The 17436-nt window shown below is 41.8% G+C and overlaps 1 protein-coding gene across 2 annotated transcripts in view; it reads left to right on the top strand.

The window, feature by feature from the left end:
- Creb5 (cAMP responsive element binding protein 5) overlaps positions 1 to 17436 on the top strand; it is a 393743-nt gene that overhangs the window by 83977 nt on the left and 292330 nt on the right. For both annotated transcript variants that reach the window (XM_021647908.2, XM_060379986.1), the window contains one exon: positions 3070 to 3163. In XM_021647908.2, coding sequence (XP_021503583.1) covers positions 3070 to 3163 — 94 coding nt within the window. The remainder of the gene's footprint in view (positions 1 to 3069; positions 3164 to 17436) is intronic.

Genomic DNA, 17436 nt, shown 5'->3' with positions numbered 1-17436 from the left:
GCTGGTGGAATATTAGTAACTCACAACTGTTATGATCACAGCATTTTCCCTAGTATCAGTCCATACTCTGGGAACTTGTAGAGAAAAGATTAGGTGCCTTGAAGATGAGTAGGCCGAATTGTTAGTGCTTGTGTTGTCTTGGAGGAGGTGAAGGAAGGACTCTTCCACATTCTCCCCTTGGACAGAAACCTTGCTCTGTTTGGGGACAGCCTCTGATACCTGGAAGATCTTTAAGACCTAATCCTTAAGCATGATCTTTGTCTGCAAACACTTGCTATGCTTTCTGGTTTCTTGGAGCCCAGTGTTCCCACTCTCTCCTTATTCTCCGTTCTTTTCAACTCCCATGTTTTATACTATGCATCTCACTTACTTACAATTTGCATTGAGTCATCCCATTCAGAAGGGGACTTCAGTTAATATACAGTGTTATAGCCATGTACCTATAATTCTGCCACTCAGGAAGCTAAGCAAGAGGATTCTGAGCTCCTGGTCAGCCTGGGCTAGCTAGTGAGCCTTTGTCGAAACAAAACAAAAACCCGGTTAAATATTTCATCCTGGTTATTGTGTGACGCTTTCCTTAGCATCTACTAGTTTACAGAGTCAAAATGGCTTATTATGGGCTGGAGAGCTAGTTCAGTGGTCAAGGGCAGGAAATGATGTCACAGAGGACCCAAGTTGGGGTTCTAGCACCCACTTCAGTTGCCACAGAGCCACCTCTTATTATAAGGGTACCCGACGTCCTCTTCTGGCATTTGTGGGCGCCTGTGTACACACGCACATACCCCTCCCACATACATCCACACAATTGAAAGGAAATCTTTAGAAAACATTTTAAAAACAGTTTATTAAATCTAGAGAGATGCCTCAGGAGTTGATAGCATTGGCTACCACCTCAGAGGCCAGGTCAGTTCCTAGCACTCATAGGGCAGCTCACAACCATCCATAACTCCAGTTCTGTGAGATAAGATGCCCTCTCTGGCCTCTATGGATTCTAAGCACACCCTTGTCACACAGACATACATGCACGCAAAACACTTTATGCGTATAGAATAATATAAGTGTAAAAAATTTAATACTTACAATAATTTAATGATTAAAATTAAAACTTTTTAATTTTTAAAATTAGTTTGAAATGAAAGATAATTGTCATGCTGCTTATATTACATTAACTGCTCTCTGTAACTCGTTTGCACTACTCTTAAATGTTTGGTGTTAAGAAAATCAAGAGAATAGATAGCATGGAAACAGAAAGCTCTAAAGTTACATGAAGCAAACCTCTGTGTGACCTGAAGTCGCCGTAAGCGCCCCTCTGCGGGCTCTTCAGATAGAAGCGTCAAGTACATATGTGATGCTCACACCAGGAGCCACTTTCAGGACCTCTCATAGGTTTCAGCCTAGTGAATTTCCCCTTTGGACCGCAAGTCCATTCTCAGTGTAGAAGAAACTTCAACCATTGTGTGCAAAGGTAATAGAGGTTCATATTGACCATCCTGAGTTCTGGAAGTTTCTTTTCAAGTTATCAAGAGACTCAGAAACATTCATCAGATGTATTGTTTTTTTATATTTACATTTGACTTTAATAAATCAGATACTGCATTCAGCTCAGTCATTACAAACGTACCAATCTGAGCTGGTCCGGCTAGAGTCTGTTCAATATCAAGTTACAGCCAAACCACGAAGCTCGTTTCTGTTACCATTTCTATGGTAGAATTTTAGGAAACTCTTTTTTTCTCCTTTAGAATTCAGCACAACCCTGGAGAAATTTGGGGTGATGCAGGGCCGCTGCTTCCAGTGGGAGTCGCCTTGCTGTACCGTGAATCCGGCAAGGGAAAGTGACGGAAGGTTTTACACCCGAGCTCAGACACTTGCCTCTGGATTTTCATTCCTGATGCAACAGATGGGTCACTCACCTGACTCTACTCAATAAAGAGGGCCATAATGGCCAAAAATAATTGATACCAACATTTTTGACAACCCTAATATCATTTCTGAAATTTTCAAATAAACATGGCTGACTACAGTATAGAGTATAGAACACCCCAGATAATTTGTCATGTTGCTGTAAAATCATGTATAATTTGAAAAAAAATCAGTTAATATGGGGACGAGGCCCTTATAAACAGAAACATACCATAAAGACTTCATGGTGTATGTTAGTAGATATATTTAAAAAATTAAGCATGGCATGGAGTTCTTTCCTGAAGTCTGACATAAATAAAAATTCTTTCTGTTTCATGCGTTTCTCTTATTTTTGGCTAATCTGTAGATAATGTCTGGCATACTTATCGTGCCGTAGACTTAATTTTACACTATTATGTAAAACAGTATTACAGGAAAGTTCCACGTGGCTTTACATATTCCCTGTGCTGCCCAGATCTCCATCCATTTTCTCTTTTTGGATGCTGTACTCTCTGCTGTCATTAGTTACATTTCGGGACCGTGAGAAGCATTCCTTTCAACGCTGCTGTCTTTTTTTTTTTTTTTTTTTTTTAAGAGGCTTCCTAACAAAGGCAGGCACTAAGGGCGCAATATGTCTTTGGTGTGTGTGCTGTTTCAGTACCCTCAACAGGGCTTTTTGCATTTTCTGTTTCATTATTTAGCAAAGGATAAGACAAAGTTTTTGAACTTGAAATTGTTTTTTCCCCCAGATGGAAACCTCTAAGTCTCAAGAAACATGCAGATTCTGTGGTTCCCTGGTCAGCCACGGCAGCTGGGTTTTATGCAAGAAGCAGCGGACTTTGGGGAAAGTTTTAGGGGAAGGTGTGAGGAGCTGCAGAATGACCCAAAGCAGAGATCATTATCAGTATTCCTCTGCCCTACAGGGAAGCCTCTTGGTAAACAAAGGGACATGATGATGGGCATATTTGTGTATAGCCTTCCTCCCAGCTCTTGAGTGTAAATCAGATGGAACTTTATTTACTCCTATGATAACATTTTCTTTTCAGAACCAATTTCTTTTTTTTTTTTTTTGCCTGTCTTGTTTTTGATGCTGAGTATCTCTTTCTCTTTGATGTCAAGTATATGTTGCAAACTGAATGTCTCCTGTTCCCCTCTCTGCTTACCTGACAGCGTTTCCCAACAGAGGACCACCTGATGATTCACAGGCACAAGCATGAGATGACACTGAAGTTCCCTTCAATAAAAACAGACAACATGCTATCAGGTAAGAGAGCACCAGGCAAGGAAGGTTTGGAGCATGAAAACTCCCCATCTTTCTGCCTTTACCTCCTCAGTGCTGAGATTGTAGGAGTGGCTCTCCCCGCCCCTTGTATCTCTTTGTTTTTATATGTCGTATTGAAACTTGGCTCTATGTTATTTTCAATTTTATACCTTAGCCACACAGGTAACAATGTGAGCTAAGCCTCTGTACTGGGTTGTCCTGCAGATGTGTAGGTCAGTCTATTTCTTGCCTTCATGGATACCAGGAGAGGCTTTCATGTGAACACCAGGCTAAAATTAAGGATCATCCTTGATACAGTAATTAATAACAATTTAATATTTAAATCAAATTAATTATTAATTAAATCAAATGAACGTTGTTGGGAGCCAGTGCCATGCAGCCTTAGTGGAAGGGGCCCTGGGAGTGCTCAGGGAAGGTTTTCCCCAAGAAATAAGACTTGCTTCTTAAGTGGGTGGTTAAATGAGGTTATGCTAGAAACATGATCCATGAATGGGAGCAAAGTGAAACATAATTAGTCCATCAACTAATTTCCATTTCATCTCTTCCCATCTTAAAGAGAGATTAGAAAAATAAAGTTATAGGACTGGGGGAAGTTGAGAGCTAGTCTGGGCTCTGTCTTGACCCTATGACCTTAAACAAATAATTGAAGCTTCCCAGTCTCAGCTGGGAATGGGAATGGGAATGATTGTATCAAATGGGGATGGGAATGCTTGTATCACCACACACATTTCACTAACTGAATGTGAAGGGCCAATGGAAGGAGGTCAGAGCGTTTCATAGACCTGAGCATGGTGCCCAGATCATTGCCTTCTCACAGGAACTATTTGACTTGCACCTGTCTCCCTGACATTAAGAAAAAGATTATACCGGTACTCCCATTGGTCATATGAGTTAGTATCTTTTGTGGCATTTAAAATTTCTAAGGACTTTTATTTTTGCCATTAATCTTATGCAAATTGTCACCATGTTACTATGAAGGGTATAAGAAATTAGAGCAGCTATCCTTTAATTACCAAACAGGATAGTGCGGAGGGCCTGTGATCCTCAGTGTTCCCGCTGATACAGGCTAGGCTACTGCTGTTAGCACCAGGCTGTGCTGGGTTAAACATGAGAGTGGATGTATTTGAGCCATCACAGTTTCACAAGCCACCAGAGTGGCCTGAAGCTGTTGCTGATGCTCTGAGCTCAAGAGACCAGTTCAAAGGGGATCTCTTCTCTTTTTCCTGTCACTGCTGACCTCCGCTCTCTGCTCTTTGCTCTTGTTTCTTTTTTTATTATTAATTACACTTTCTTCACTTTGTATCCCCTGTAAGCCCCTCCCTCCTCCCCTCCCGATCCCACCCTCCCTCTCCCTTCCTCATGCATGCCTCTCCCCAAGTCCACTGATAGGGGAGGTCCTCTTCTCCTTCCTTCTGATCTTAGTCTATCAGATCACATCAGGAGTGGCTGCATTGTCATCTTCTGTGGCCTGGTAAGGCTGCTCCCCACTCAGGGGAAGGTGTTCAAAGAGCAGGCCAATCAGATTATGTCAGAGGCAGTTCCTCCTCCCATTACTATGGAACCCACTTGGGCACTGAACTACCATGTGCTACTTCTGTACAAGGGTTCTAGGTTATCTCCATGAATAGTCCTTGGTTGGAGTATGAGTCTCTGGGAAGACCCCTGGGTTCAAATCTTCTGGTTCTGTTGCTCTCCTTGTGGAGTTCCTGTCCTCTCCAGATCTTACTATTTCCCACTTCTTACATAAGATTCCATGCACTCTGCCCAACAGTTGGCCATAAGTCTCAGCATCTGCTTTGATAGTCTGCATGGCAGAGGCTTTCAGAGGCCCTCTGTGGCAGGTTCCTAGGTTGTTTCCTGTTTTCTTCTTCTTCTGATGTCCATCCTCTTTGCCTTTCAGGATGGGGATTGAGCGTTTTAGTCAGGGTCCTCTCTCTTGATTAGTTTCTTTAGGTGTACAGATTTTACTAGGTTTATCCTATGTTATATGTCTATATAAGTGAGTATATACCGTGTGTGTCTTTCTGCTTCTGGGACAACTCACTCAGGATGATCCTTTCCAGATCCCACCATTTACCTGCAAATTTCATGATTTCCTTATTTTCTCATTGCTGAGTAGTACTCCATTGTGTAGCTGTACCACAATTTCTGCATCCATTCTTCAGTTGAGGGGCATCTGGGCTGTTTCCAGCTTCTGGCTATTACAAATAAAGTTGCTACAAACATGGTTGAGCAAATGTCCTTGTTATGTACTCGAGCCTCTTTTGGATATATGCCTAGGAGTGGTATGGCTGGATCTTGAGGAAGCGCTATTCTTAGTTGTCTGAGAAAGCGCCAGACTGATTTCCAGAGTGGTTGTACAAGTTTACATTCCCACCAGCAGTGGAGGAGGGTTCCCCTTTCTCCACAACCTCTCCAGCATGTGTTGTCACTTGAGTTTTTCATCTTGGCCATTCTGATGGGTGTAAGGTGAAATCTCGGGGTCATTTTGATTTGCATTTCCCTAATGCCTAATGATGTTGAGCATTTCTTTAAGTGTTTCTCTATCATTCTATATTCCTCTACAGAGATTTCTCTGTTTAGCTCTGTTCCCCATTTTTTAATTGGATTACTTGGTTTGCTGCTTTTCAGCTTCTTTAGTTTTTTATATATACTGGATATTAGTCCTCTGTCAGATAAAGGGTTGGTAAAGATTCTTTCCCAGTCTGTATCAGTCGTTTTGTTTTGATGACAGTGTCCTTTGCTTTACAGAAGCTTTTCAGTTTCATGAGGTCCCATTTATTGATTGTTGCTCTTAGAGCCTGTGCTGTTAGTGTTCTGTTCAGGAAGTGGTCTCCTGTACCAATGCGTTCTAGAGTATTCCCCCACTTTTTCTTCTAACAGATTTAATGTATCTGGTTTTATGTTGAGGTCTTTGATACACTTGGACTTCAGTTTTGTGCAGGGTGATAAGTATGGATCTATTTGCATTTTTCTACATGTAGACATCCAGTTAGACCAACACCATTTGTTGAAGGTGCTATCTTTTTTTCCATTGTATGTTTTTGGCATCTTTGTCAAAGATCAGGTGTCCATAAGTGTGTGGGTTTATTTCTGGGTCCTCTGTTTGGTTCCATTGATCCACCCTTCTGTTTCTACGCTAGTACCATGCAGTTTTTATAACTCTATAGTACAACTTAAGATCAGGGATGGAGATACCTCCAGAAGATATTTTATTGTAGAGGATTCTTTCTTTCCTTCTTTCTCTCTTTTCTTTGAATAAATAACCTTCTATTCAGAGACCGATTCAGCATTTCACTAGCTTAAGAGGTACAGAAACTCCCATGTGGAAAAGGCAGAGAAGCCTAGAAGGTTACGTTGGACGTCCTGTCTTGTGTCACTTACTGATCTGTCAAGGTGCACATAGTCCAACTTTATGTTTCAGGAGTGAACACGAATGCACAAGCAGTCAGTATTTAAACCCAGTTCCCAATACTTAAATCTATCGGCCATTTCTTTCTTTTCACAAATCGGATCCCTAGGTTGCCCGGTAGAGTAGGAGGGAGCATTCACGAGAAGCGAGTACGGAGGATATATGGCTACAATGGCGATCAGCAGCACAGGCTGTCTCTTTCAAGCAGGCCCAGTTCTACAGAGAGTCTCATCTGAACATCTGTGAAACAGCAGCTAAAAGCATGTGAATGATGGGGAGAGGCCCTTTTGCCTATACTGCTTAAAACAGGATTCTGATTAATCTGCAGCCTGTCCTTAATTTCTCCTGGCTCTTTGTTAGTTTGTGGCCCTTACTACCAATGATGAGCAGGGCCAGATGAAAAATAACTGATAGCATGAAAACTTAATTTTTATTATGTAAAATTTGTTATAAAAATGAAGAAAAGATAAACACAAAGAAAACAGCATGCCTAAGGCACACTTTATTTATTTGTTTGTTTGCTTACTTATTTGTTTATTTGATTTCTCCTACTTCTGTTGAAGTTGATATGGAATGATTTCATACTCTAGTGAAATGCTCAATTTCAAAACGTGTTTCTCACTACGCATGCTCATAGTTTCATGGGACTCTCCTGAGCTGTCCAGTCCAGATCCATGTTCTTGTATTTAGAGAGTTAATGCTGGCTATGTTTCACATTCCAGGGCTGTCCACACTGACTTGAAAATAGCTTTTGTATTGGGTATTTGAACTTCACTGTTTTTGTTGTAGGAGGTGACTCAATTGTGTACTTATCAAACAATCTGCATTTTTATTATATGGTTTTTAGCATATTTAGGGTTATAAATTTGACTGAAGGTTTTGAACAGCTGTATCTTGATTTGTCTTAATGAATCAAAATTTCCCTTGTCACTAAGGTTTGTTCATTAAAATACTATTTGCCTTAAGTCTATTGTCCCATCATGACGATACAAATCAAATAGTAAATGAGCACCAAGCAAAACTCTCTAAAGTTTTCTTGATCCTTCTTTCAAACTATTTAATTGCACAAAGTTGCATTTCAGACTAAGGGGGACATGACTCATGGGATGAAGATGGAACACGTAGGTGTGCATCTGTGTGGCCTGTGTTTGGAAGTCTTATTGGTCTCTGTTTGTCAGCTCCACGATATCCTTCGCTGTTTGCAAATTTCACAGTTAAAGAGATGGTACAATGTCATGGATACACGCTTCAGAATAGATTCCAGCGATGGTACATCACTCAGTGCCAGAATGCTGGCCTAGCACGCACAGAGTCCTAGCTCAGTTTGATCTCCCACGGTCTCTATCCAAAAAATATCGTTCTCCTCAGGGGACTGACAGATCTGAAATACTCTGTTTTTCTGTAACATGTATTTCTTATAGGTTGGGTAGAGTATACTAGTCTATTAAAGAGAGTAGACTGACTGTCACTGATCCTTGCAGCGCCACAGAGAGTGAATGCAGGTGACAGGTGTTTAAATGAGTCTAGTCTTCCGGATAGAGCGTGAGCTGTCTAGACTCCTCACTCAGAGTGGACAGATAGGGCCGTGACTGAAGTGGTGGAGCTGGGTTGGGAGGGCAAAAGGACCCCTCCTGCTGTGGGTCTCTTATCTTTATTTGTTCTGTATGGTGCATCTCCACTGCTGATGATACTCACAAGTCTTGGGTTTCAGTTGTCCTTGTTCAAATGAACTATAACTTCACAGTGAAGGAAGTTTTAACAAAGAAAAAAATTTTAAATTTAGTTTATGTGTACGAGTGCTTTGGTTGCATGGATGTATATGTCTGGTACCTGTGGAGGTCAGAAGAGGATACCGGATCCCATAGAACTAGAGTCACAGATGGTTGTGAGTTGCCATGTGGATGCCTGGAACTGAATCCTGGTCCTCTGCAACAGCAGCAGATGCTCTGAACTGCTCAGCCACCGCTCCAGTCCCAAGATACAGGTGTTAAGCGCTCCTTGAGAGAATCTTTAGATCACAATTTCCTTTCACATGAAAATAGCAAACTTATTAGCTATTATGTACACAGACCCATTCAACTTGAAAATCTCAGTCCAATTTCAGCAAAGATGAAGAGGATTGCATGTTGGGCTATTTTAACTGGACTGTCACTGGTCATTCATGAATTCTCATCTTATCCAGGAAGAACCTCCAACATACTATTAGCTTTATAGGGTTCCAAGGTAATATATATGAACAATCAAACAAAAACCAGGATGGGAGTCAAAGCGCCAAGGGAGAACATTATTTATAGCACACACACACACGCACACACACACACACAGAGAGAGAGAGAGAGAGAGAGAGAGAGCACAGTCACAGAGATGCAAAGACACACAGAGAGATTTCAATTGCAGAGAGAACAAAAAAGATCCTGTGGAGTGCATACCCCTACTTCACATCTTTCTGTCATAAATCTCAGGGCCACTAAGTTTCGAGTTTCCTGTGGGGTAGGACTGCCCTCTGAGGTAGGCCTTCCTAAGCATACATGTATGTAAGATCTTGCTGTGTGGAAGGGAAGATGAAGGTGGTGAGTGTCATGAATCTTTCCCAAAAGGATAAACCTACGCCTGGAGTGGGAAGCCTGAGAGAGATGCACATGGGAATAGGGTTTCAAGCATCTAGCAGCCCCCTGGCTAGACATTGTGACACAGTTAGTAAGTTAAGATAGACACAACCCAGGTATGAGGGACTACAGTTGGCCCACTGCCACCACCTCCTCATTCATTCAACATCTGCTGAGTGCCTGTCAAGATCTTACGGTGCTCATGACCAGACATACAGTGCCTGGTACTTACTATACGCAAGTGGGCTATGGAGGAAAATAGATGATAATCAATCACTAAAAAAACCACATAAGTAAGCAAGGAAAGGTCATGTAGTGACAAGTCCTGTGAAGTTTGGTTATGTGACAACAAGCCACCTGATAGTCTTTGTACCAAGACCTGATGACTAGCATTATGGGCTCAGAAGTCCTTTCTCCTGCCTTCAGAATATGGTTGCAAAGTGTGTGGCAAGGTCCATGTTTGTTATCCCAGTGCCAGGGATGCAAAGCCACAGGACAGATTTGGCACAGCCGGCTGTAGCTGGAGTGAAGACACAGAAGAGAGGCAAAGACTGGCTTCCTCCTCTCATCTCTCTTCCTGAATTCTTGCATTCAACTCCTGGTTTGAATGATCATATAGTTATTAGAAACTCAACTCTATTTCTGCAGAGTCTAGAATCAGGGCCTGTCACTTAAATTCATCCAACTAACTCTCTTCATGAAGAAAGAAAGAATATGACTTCATGAAATGAAACATTTGTCTGCAAAGAGTTGATCATGATTATCCAAAATGCCCCAAGCTACTGTTCACGACTCTTTGAAGGAAACTCTACTCAATAATTCATGGACATTTTAAGGAATTTGTCAAAGGGAAAATGGCATATCACTTCAAATCACCTTCAAGATGAGCTGAGATTTTTAAAAAGTGATGGAGGAAATAAATGTGGAAACCAACCAACCACACACACACACGCGCATGTGCGCGTGAGCTGGCAAGGACGACCTGTGCCAGAAGACAGCACACCAGGAGTGAGAGGTAGCATATTGTCTTTTCCTACGCTCGCTGCTGTGCCTTGTGCATTGCAAACTTCGTGTTCATGCCCTTTCTTCCCTGTGATAAAACGGCCAAAGTCGATAGTTCTCCGAATTCCTTGTCATTTTCTTGCTGCACATCTATACGTGAGTTATGAGCTATGTTCTGGTTCTACTCTAAACTAATTTTGTTAATCTAAGGACTGCCTTTTCTTCTATGGGCAGCTTAGCTCTAAGCCTTCAAGCGGCAAAAATAGTGAAAGCGTAGGAGGAAATTCTAACATAAGAATGATTCAGGAACCACAGAGATGTGTTTGAAAGTCACACTGTCTCATTCACTGTGGTCAGGAGGAGACTGGTGGCTTTGGGCAATTATGGGAGTTGTCAGTTTCTCATCCATGTTTCTAGCTGGCCCTGAAATACAGACTTTTGAATGATTCACAGGAATGAATTGAGACCTTGTTCTGCAGAATTTTTTTAATATGAAAAACGCAATCATGTTTCACCTGGAAGCCAGCTTGCCTCTTTAAACAAAGTGCATAGGAGACCTCATACAATGAGGGACAAGTGGACATGGGAGGCTATAGCTTCCTCCATTCAGGGCACGTTATGGTAATAAAATCACCTCGTAGCTCTTGTTCCCTCAACTGGCCTGTGATGTAATGATGTAAATAAGCCTTGTGGCATCTCAGTGCCTCAAAGCAAAGAAAACTTGTGGCCCAATTGCTTTTGAGCACTTGGGGTCCACGGCTAGTGGTGCATCTGTCTGAAGATGTACTTTGTTTAGGTTAAGTCAGCTTCGAAGCCATATAGAATGAACGAGCATGGGCAGCAGGAGCTGCCCTCCTCAGCACATTTTTCTGTTGAGGCACAAGCACTGGCAAGGCCATCTGGTCTACCAGTTCTTCAGGTTTCAATAAATGAATCACGAACATGATGATGTCCCATTTTTGCATAGGATTACCTCAGCCAGAAAGAATGGTTTTTATGTATGTCAAGACTATTGTCAAAAACCAGGTTCATTTTGGCTTGTGATGTGATGGCACTGTTCCTGGGGAAGGAGACAGAAGACAGCAGTGTCAGTTGCTGATAGGTCCTCCTGCTCCTGTGTAGTCACATTCAGAGGCACGTTGATTGCCAGGAAGCACCCTTGCTGAACGCCACACAATGCTGTCGGATGCTTCTCGCCATTGCTCCTATAAGAACATGAATTTGAAAGTTTATTTCATGTAAACTCTGCTAAGTAGATCTTCATTAAAAGACACTGATGAAAATTCAAGAGAGAAATGTTAATTATAAAAATATAAAAAATACATAAAATTGCCTTACCTTTCAATTTTAGTTCTTACTAAAAAACACAGAACAATTTTAATGGGGTTTTTGGCTACTGGTTGGAGCCACCTTCTTTTAAAATTTTTATTTATTTTTATGCCTATGGGTACTTAGTTTGTGCCTATGTCTATGTAGCATACATAGGCCTGGTGTGCACAGAGGCCAGCAGAGGGCCTCGGATCCCCGAAACTAGAGTCATAGATGGTTGTGAACCACTATGTATGTCCTGGGAATTAAACCTGGGTCCTCCGGACCACCAACCAGTGATTTTAACCCCTGAGCCATCTCTTCAACCTCTAAGCCACTTTCTTGAGGAATTCTACCAAGCCACATTATATTGTGAGGATAATAATTAAATATTACTTTAAAAATTCTGACTGTAATGGTTATGACTTCAAACTATCTTGAACATTTCTGTGTTTATGTCTGTATATCACATGTGGACACTGAAATCTTCACATATTGGTTATTGTTAACAGTTTTGTATCAAATGATACAAAATTCCTTGGCGTCACCTAGTCCTTTAGCTAAGTTGTAGGTGATAACATGGGACTGTGTGAGTGCCTGAATCAAGGAGAAAGTCTTTCTCAGGCCATCATTCTTCTTTCACATATGCTATCTCACTTGTCCTCTGCACATCATTTTTAAGTTGATGCTTTATCTTGTTTTTAATGGTTGATGAAATGAAGCAGACAGATGTGGGACTTAAACACCAAATGGAACCAAATGAGGTCGCACCTTTCATTAGGCTTATGAATTTAGCTTTGTGCGTGTTGTCTAGGTCTACCTTGTAGTGATCCCGCTTGCTGGGGATGATGCATTTCATGACTATAAATTGATGGCAACCCAGAGAGAGAGAGACAGAGAGACAAAAACAGAGACAGACACAGAGATATATAGAGACAGAGACACACAGAAAGAAAGAGAGATATACAGGGAGACAGAGAGACAGAGAATCAGACACAAAGAGAGAGAGAGAGAGAGGAAGAGAAAGAGAGGGAATAATAAATTGTTCAGTGTGTTTGAGGACAGAGGATTACCTCAGGTGTCATTCCTCAAGGACTAGAAAAAGGTGGATACCTTTTTTCTCTCTCTCTCTCTTTCTTTCTTCCTGTCTTTCCTTCTTTCTTTCTTTCTTTCTTTCTTTCTTTCTTTCTTTCTTTCTTTCCTTCCTTTCTTTCTTTTTTCTTTCTTTCTCCCTCTCTCTTTCTCTTTTTCTTCCTTCTTTCTTTCTTTTTTTTTTTTTTTTTTTTTAGGAATAGTATCACATTTGCTTGGAACTTACCGAGTAAGCTAGGCTAGCTGGTCAGCAAGTCTCAAGTGTCTACTTGTTTTTGCCTTCCCAGTGCTGGCATTACAAGCACACACCACCATGCCTGTTTTTTCCCAGAGTATTACAGATTGAATTTAGGTCCTCATGCTTACAAGGGAAGTATTTTACTGACAGATCTCACCAGCTCCTTATGAGAACTTGAGATCTGGTTTTGAAACCCGTGTTTGGTATATAGTTATCATCCGTCCTGCTGATAATGTTTACAGAATTTCTTCTGTGTAACTAGTGGGTTAGTTCTAGATCATAAGGCCGAGCCTTTAGAGTTCTTCCTTGTAAACAGCATGATCTTAACATTGCAAGGCTCCCTTGACTTGCTATTACAGGGATGGAGGTTGGCTGAGATGTCCCTTTCTCAAGAAACATTCAGCCAAGGATCTAGATATTGGAACATGATAAATTACAATAGTAATAATAATCCCCTTTGGTGCTAACATTTAAAACTTTATTGAAAACATCTCATTGAGATATGCAACTTATACATATTTACATATTTGCAGGGTACTGTATGCAATTTCAATGCATGTACCTGGTATGTATTGATCAAACTAGGGCAGCTGATTTACCCACTACATGCAACATTTATAGTTTCTTTGTGTAGAGAATATCCTAAAGTTAATGTCAGGCATAGTCATCCTGTTGTGCTATAGAAGGTTAGATGCTATCACTCCTGCCAGCCAGTACCCAGTAACCACCCTTTTCCTCTTCTCTGCCCCACCCTCAGGCTCTGGTAGCCAGTATTCTATTCTTTACTTGTATAAAATTAACTTTTTAAAGCTCCCACAAACTCATACAAATGTGTGTTTTTATTGTGGGATGCCTGGCTTCTTTAGCTTAACTCTTTCTGGATCTGTCCCGAGTTGCAGCAAATGACACAGTTTCATTCTCCCTGAAGGCATGCAGGGCAGTTCTTCTTGCCTTAGCCTCAGGTACTTGAGGCTCCCAGGAACCTTGTGTGCTGTTTGCAAGTCTCTGCCAGAGGGGATCCAGCAAGGGTTTATTTATTTTTATTTTTATTATTAGTTACATTTTATTAACACTGTATCCCAGCTGTATCTTGTTCGCTCATTCCCTCCCAATCCCACCCTCCCTCCCTCATCTCCTCCCTGCCCCTTTCCAAGTCCACTGATTGGGGAGGACCTTCTCCCCTTTTATCTGGCCCTGTTTTATCAGGTATCTTCAGGACTGGCTGCAAAGTCCTCCTCTGTGGCCTAGCAGGACTGTTCCTCCCTTGAAGGGTGGAGAGGTCAAAGAGCCTGCCATTAAGTTCATGTCAGAAATAGTCCCTGTTCCCCTTACTAGGAAAACCTTACTGAGCTACCACAGGCTACATCTGAGCAGAGGTTCTAGGTTATATCCATACATGGTCCTTGGTGGAGTATCAGTCTCAGAAAAGACCCCTGTGCCCAGATATATTTGGTCCTTGTGGAGCTTCTGTCCTCTCCACATCATACTAACTCCCCCTTCTTTCATGATTCCCTACACCCTGCCAAAGGTTTGGTTATGAGTCTTAGTATCTGCTTTGATACACTGCTAGGTAGAGTCTTTCAGAGGCCCTCTGCCATAGGCTCCTGTCTTGTTACTTGTTTTCTCCGACATCCAATATCCATCCCATCTGTCTTTCTAAGTGAGGATTGATCATCTTACCATTGGTCTTCTTTCTTTTTTTATCTTTAGGTGTATATATTTCATTATGTTTATCATATCTTATAGGTCTATATAAGTGAGTATATACCATGTGTGTCTTTCTCCTTCTGGGATACCTCACTCAGAATGATCTTTTCTACATCCTACCATTTGCCTTCAAATTTCAAGATTTCCTCGTTTTTGATTGCTGAGTAGTATTCCATTGTGTAAAAATACCACAATTTCTGTATCCATTCCTTTGTTGAGGGACATCTGGGTTGTTTCCAGGTTCTGGCTATTACAAATAAAGCTGCTACAAACATGGTTGAGCAAATGTCCTTGTTGTGTACTTGAGAAAATTTTGGGTATATGCCTAGGAGTGGTATAGCTGGATCTTGAGGAAGCACTAGTCCTAATTGTCTGAGAAAGCACCAGATTGATTTCCAAAGTGGTTGTACCAGTTTACATTCTCACCAGCAATGGAGGAGGGTTCCCTTTTCTCCACAACCTCTCCAGCATGTGTTGTCATTTGAGTTTTTGATTTTGATAGGTGTAAGGTAAAATCTCAAGGTCGTTTTGATTTGCATCTCTCTGATGGCTAAGGATGTTGAGCATCTCTTTAAGCGTTCTCTGCCATTCTATATTCCTCTGCAGAAAATTCTCTGTTTAGCTCCATACCCCATTTTTTAATTGGATTACCTGATTTATTGCTTTTTAACTTCTTTAGTTCTTTATATATTCTGGATATCAGCCTTCTGTCAGACATAGGGTTGGTGAAGATCCTTTCCCAGTCTGTAGCCAGCAAGGGTTTAAGCAGCATCCATTCAGGCATATGAGAGTAACTAGCACAAAACTTTTAGCACAGGTGACATGCATGTTCAAAAGGTCAGAGGTCATCCTGTCTCTTATCTGGGTATTCCTTGCTGAAGTGTCAAATAAAAGGCGAGCCTAAAGTCTTAACTGCTCAGCTCAGCATTCCTAAAAAAGCCAGCTCCTGTACATCCTCAGGGTTGCTTGTCTCCACTGACTGAATGCACCTTTGTGTTCACCAGAAAAGCACAGCCATCCCCTTTCAGGATACAGAAGTCATTGCTGCAAGAGCTGACTAATGTTCTTGGATCTAAATAGGGAGAGGATTATAAGCATTTTAATTTACAGCCATGGGTTTTAACCACTAAGTTCAAGGGATTCCGGGAGAAACAATTATTCGACAAAGGCATTCGTGGTAGTGAAATTTTTCTGCCTCTATGACTTAAGCAACTGAAAGGTTGGGCTGTTCCCTCTTTGAGCACTTGCACATTTCCTGGCTTACTTGGAGCTGGTAGGATAAGAGATTAAAGATGACTAGAGACCCTGTACTCGGTCCAATAAACGTTAAGTGGAAGTGAGGTTCCGTGTATTGGTTTCTGTTGTAACTGGAGAGAATAGCTCATTCACCAAGAGGAATCACAACTTAGGAACAGCGTGCCTTTCGTATTTCAAGTGAGAACACAGGTATCCGGACAGCATGCAGCAAGCAGAATCGTCCTGGGTAACAACTCCAGGGTCTCCCTCTGCCCCAGAGTGTGGGGAAGCCACTGCCTTTGCCAGGCATGGTTCTAGTTGTTCCATGGGTTTTGGACTCATTGGTAAAGAGGCCCAAGATGAAGAACAGCATCCTTGCCATCGTCACCTCCTTTGTGTACAGGTGTGTGCCAGTACCTTCGAATCCTTTGTTTCACGGTAGAAGAGAAGTAAAAGTCTCTTAGCTTTGTTTGGAGCCTGTCCCCTCTCATGTCACCTGCGCTTAATACATAGGCCATCTCCCGTTACCTCAGTAGCCTCAAGGATTTTGCTAGGGTAACCTTAAACGCTCAGCTCAGCTTGTTTCTCTATTGGAACTAGGTCCTGCGAGTCTTCAAGGTGTGGTCTCCTGTACGCTGTTATTTACCAAAAGAGCGCTGGCTGCCCCGTTTAGGGTATTTCTGTTGCTGCTGCTGCAGAGGACTAATGTGTGCACTTGACCATGTCTTGCTGGTTGCAACCACGACCTTCAATCCTTAATCTCCCATAGAGAAGCATGGAGGAATAAGAGCATGAGAAAGACCCAGTGAAACAAACTCCTGTGATGACAAGTGGCCTGCCTCTTTTCCGTTGAGTGGTGTTTCCCTGGGAGCACTCTTGGGACACAACAAAGAAGAGAGGCTTTAGATTCAGGGTGTTATATAAAGGGTATAGCAGGATTCCAAGAATAGCTCCATGCCAGGAATTGATAAAACAATTAATTACCAATAAAATTATGAACTCAATTTACATATCAGGCCTGAGGCAAGAGTTGATTTCTTCATAAATAGGACAGGAAAAATAGTTTTTACCTAGCATAGTTGCTGTGAACATTACTGAGATGGAAGGGAGACACTCAGCCTCATGCCCAGCAGGAGACGCCAGGGGTGGAATCAGCGCTCCACAGACAGTACACACATCTGTCTATTCCTGTACTCCGTTTCTGGCCTGAGCTTCCTCTTCAAAAGTTCCCTTCTGTAGCTCTGAATCCTGTTTCTGCTCCAGTCACTAGCTCCTGGTGGTTCCCTCTAACTGTCCTTTCAAGAGTCATCTATTGCTTGGGTCTGCAGACAGTGGCTTTTGAAGCTAATCTGAGTTTAGAAGTCATAGAATCTTTACCCTTTAGGACTTTATTTGAAAGATAAAGGAGATGAAGTCTAGGAAAAGTACTTAATGTCCTCTAATGCTATTTTCCAAATATAAACGTCTAGATTGTAAGGCTGTCAAAATTTGTTTTACACACACACACACACACACACACACACACACACACACACACACAACCTAAGTCCTTTGAGCCTGTAAGGGCAAAGCACTGAATTCGGATCGAAAGGAGATCCTGTCTGAAGGAGAGGTTTTTAATGAGACGATTCTAGGCTGTGTGGTTAATGTTCAG

Source organism: Meriones unguiculatus, chromosome 3, assembly GCF_030254825.1.
Source record: "Meriones unguiculatus strain TT.TT164.6M chromosome 3, Bangor_MerUng_6.1, whole genome shotgun sequence".
NCBI lineage: Eukaryota > Metazoa > Chordata > Mammalia > Rodentia > Muridae > Meriones > Meriones unguiculatus.
This window is presented reverse-complemented; position numbering and strand designations above follow the sequence as displayed.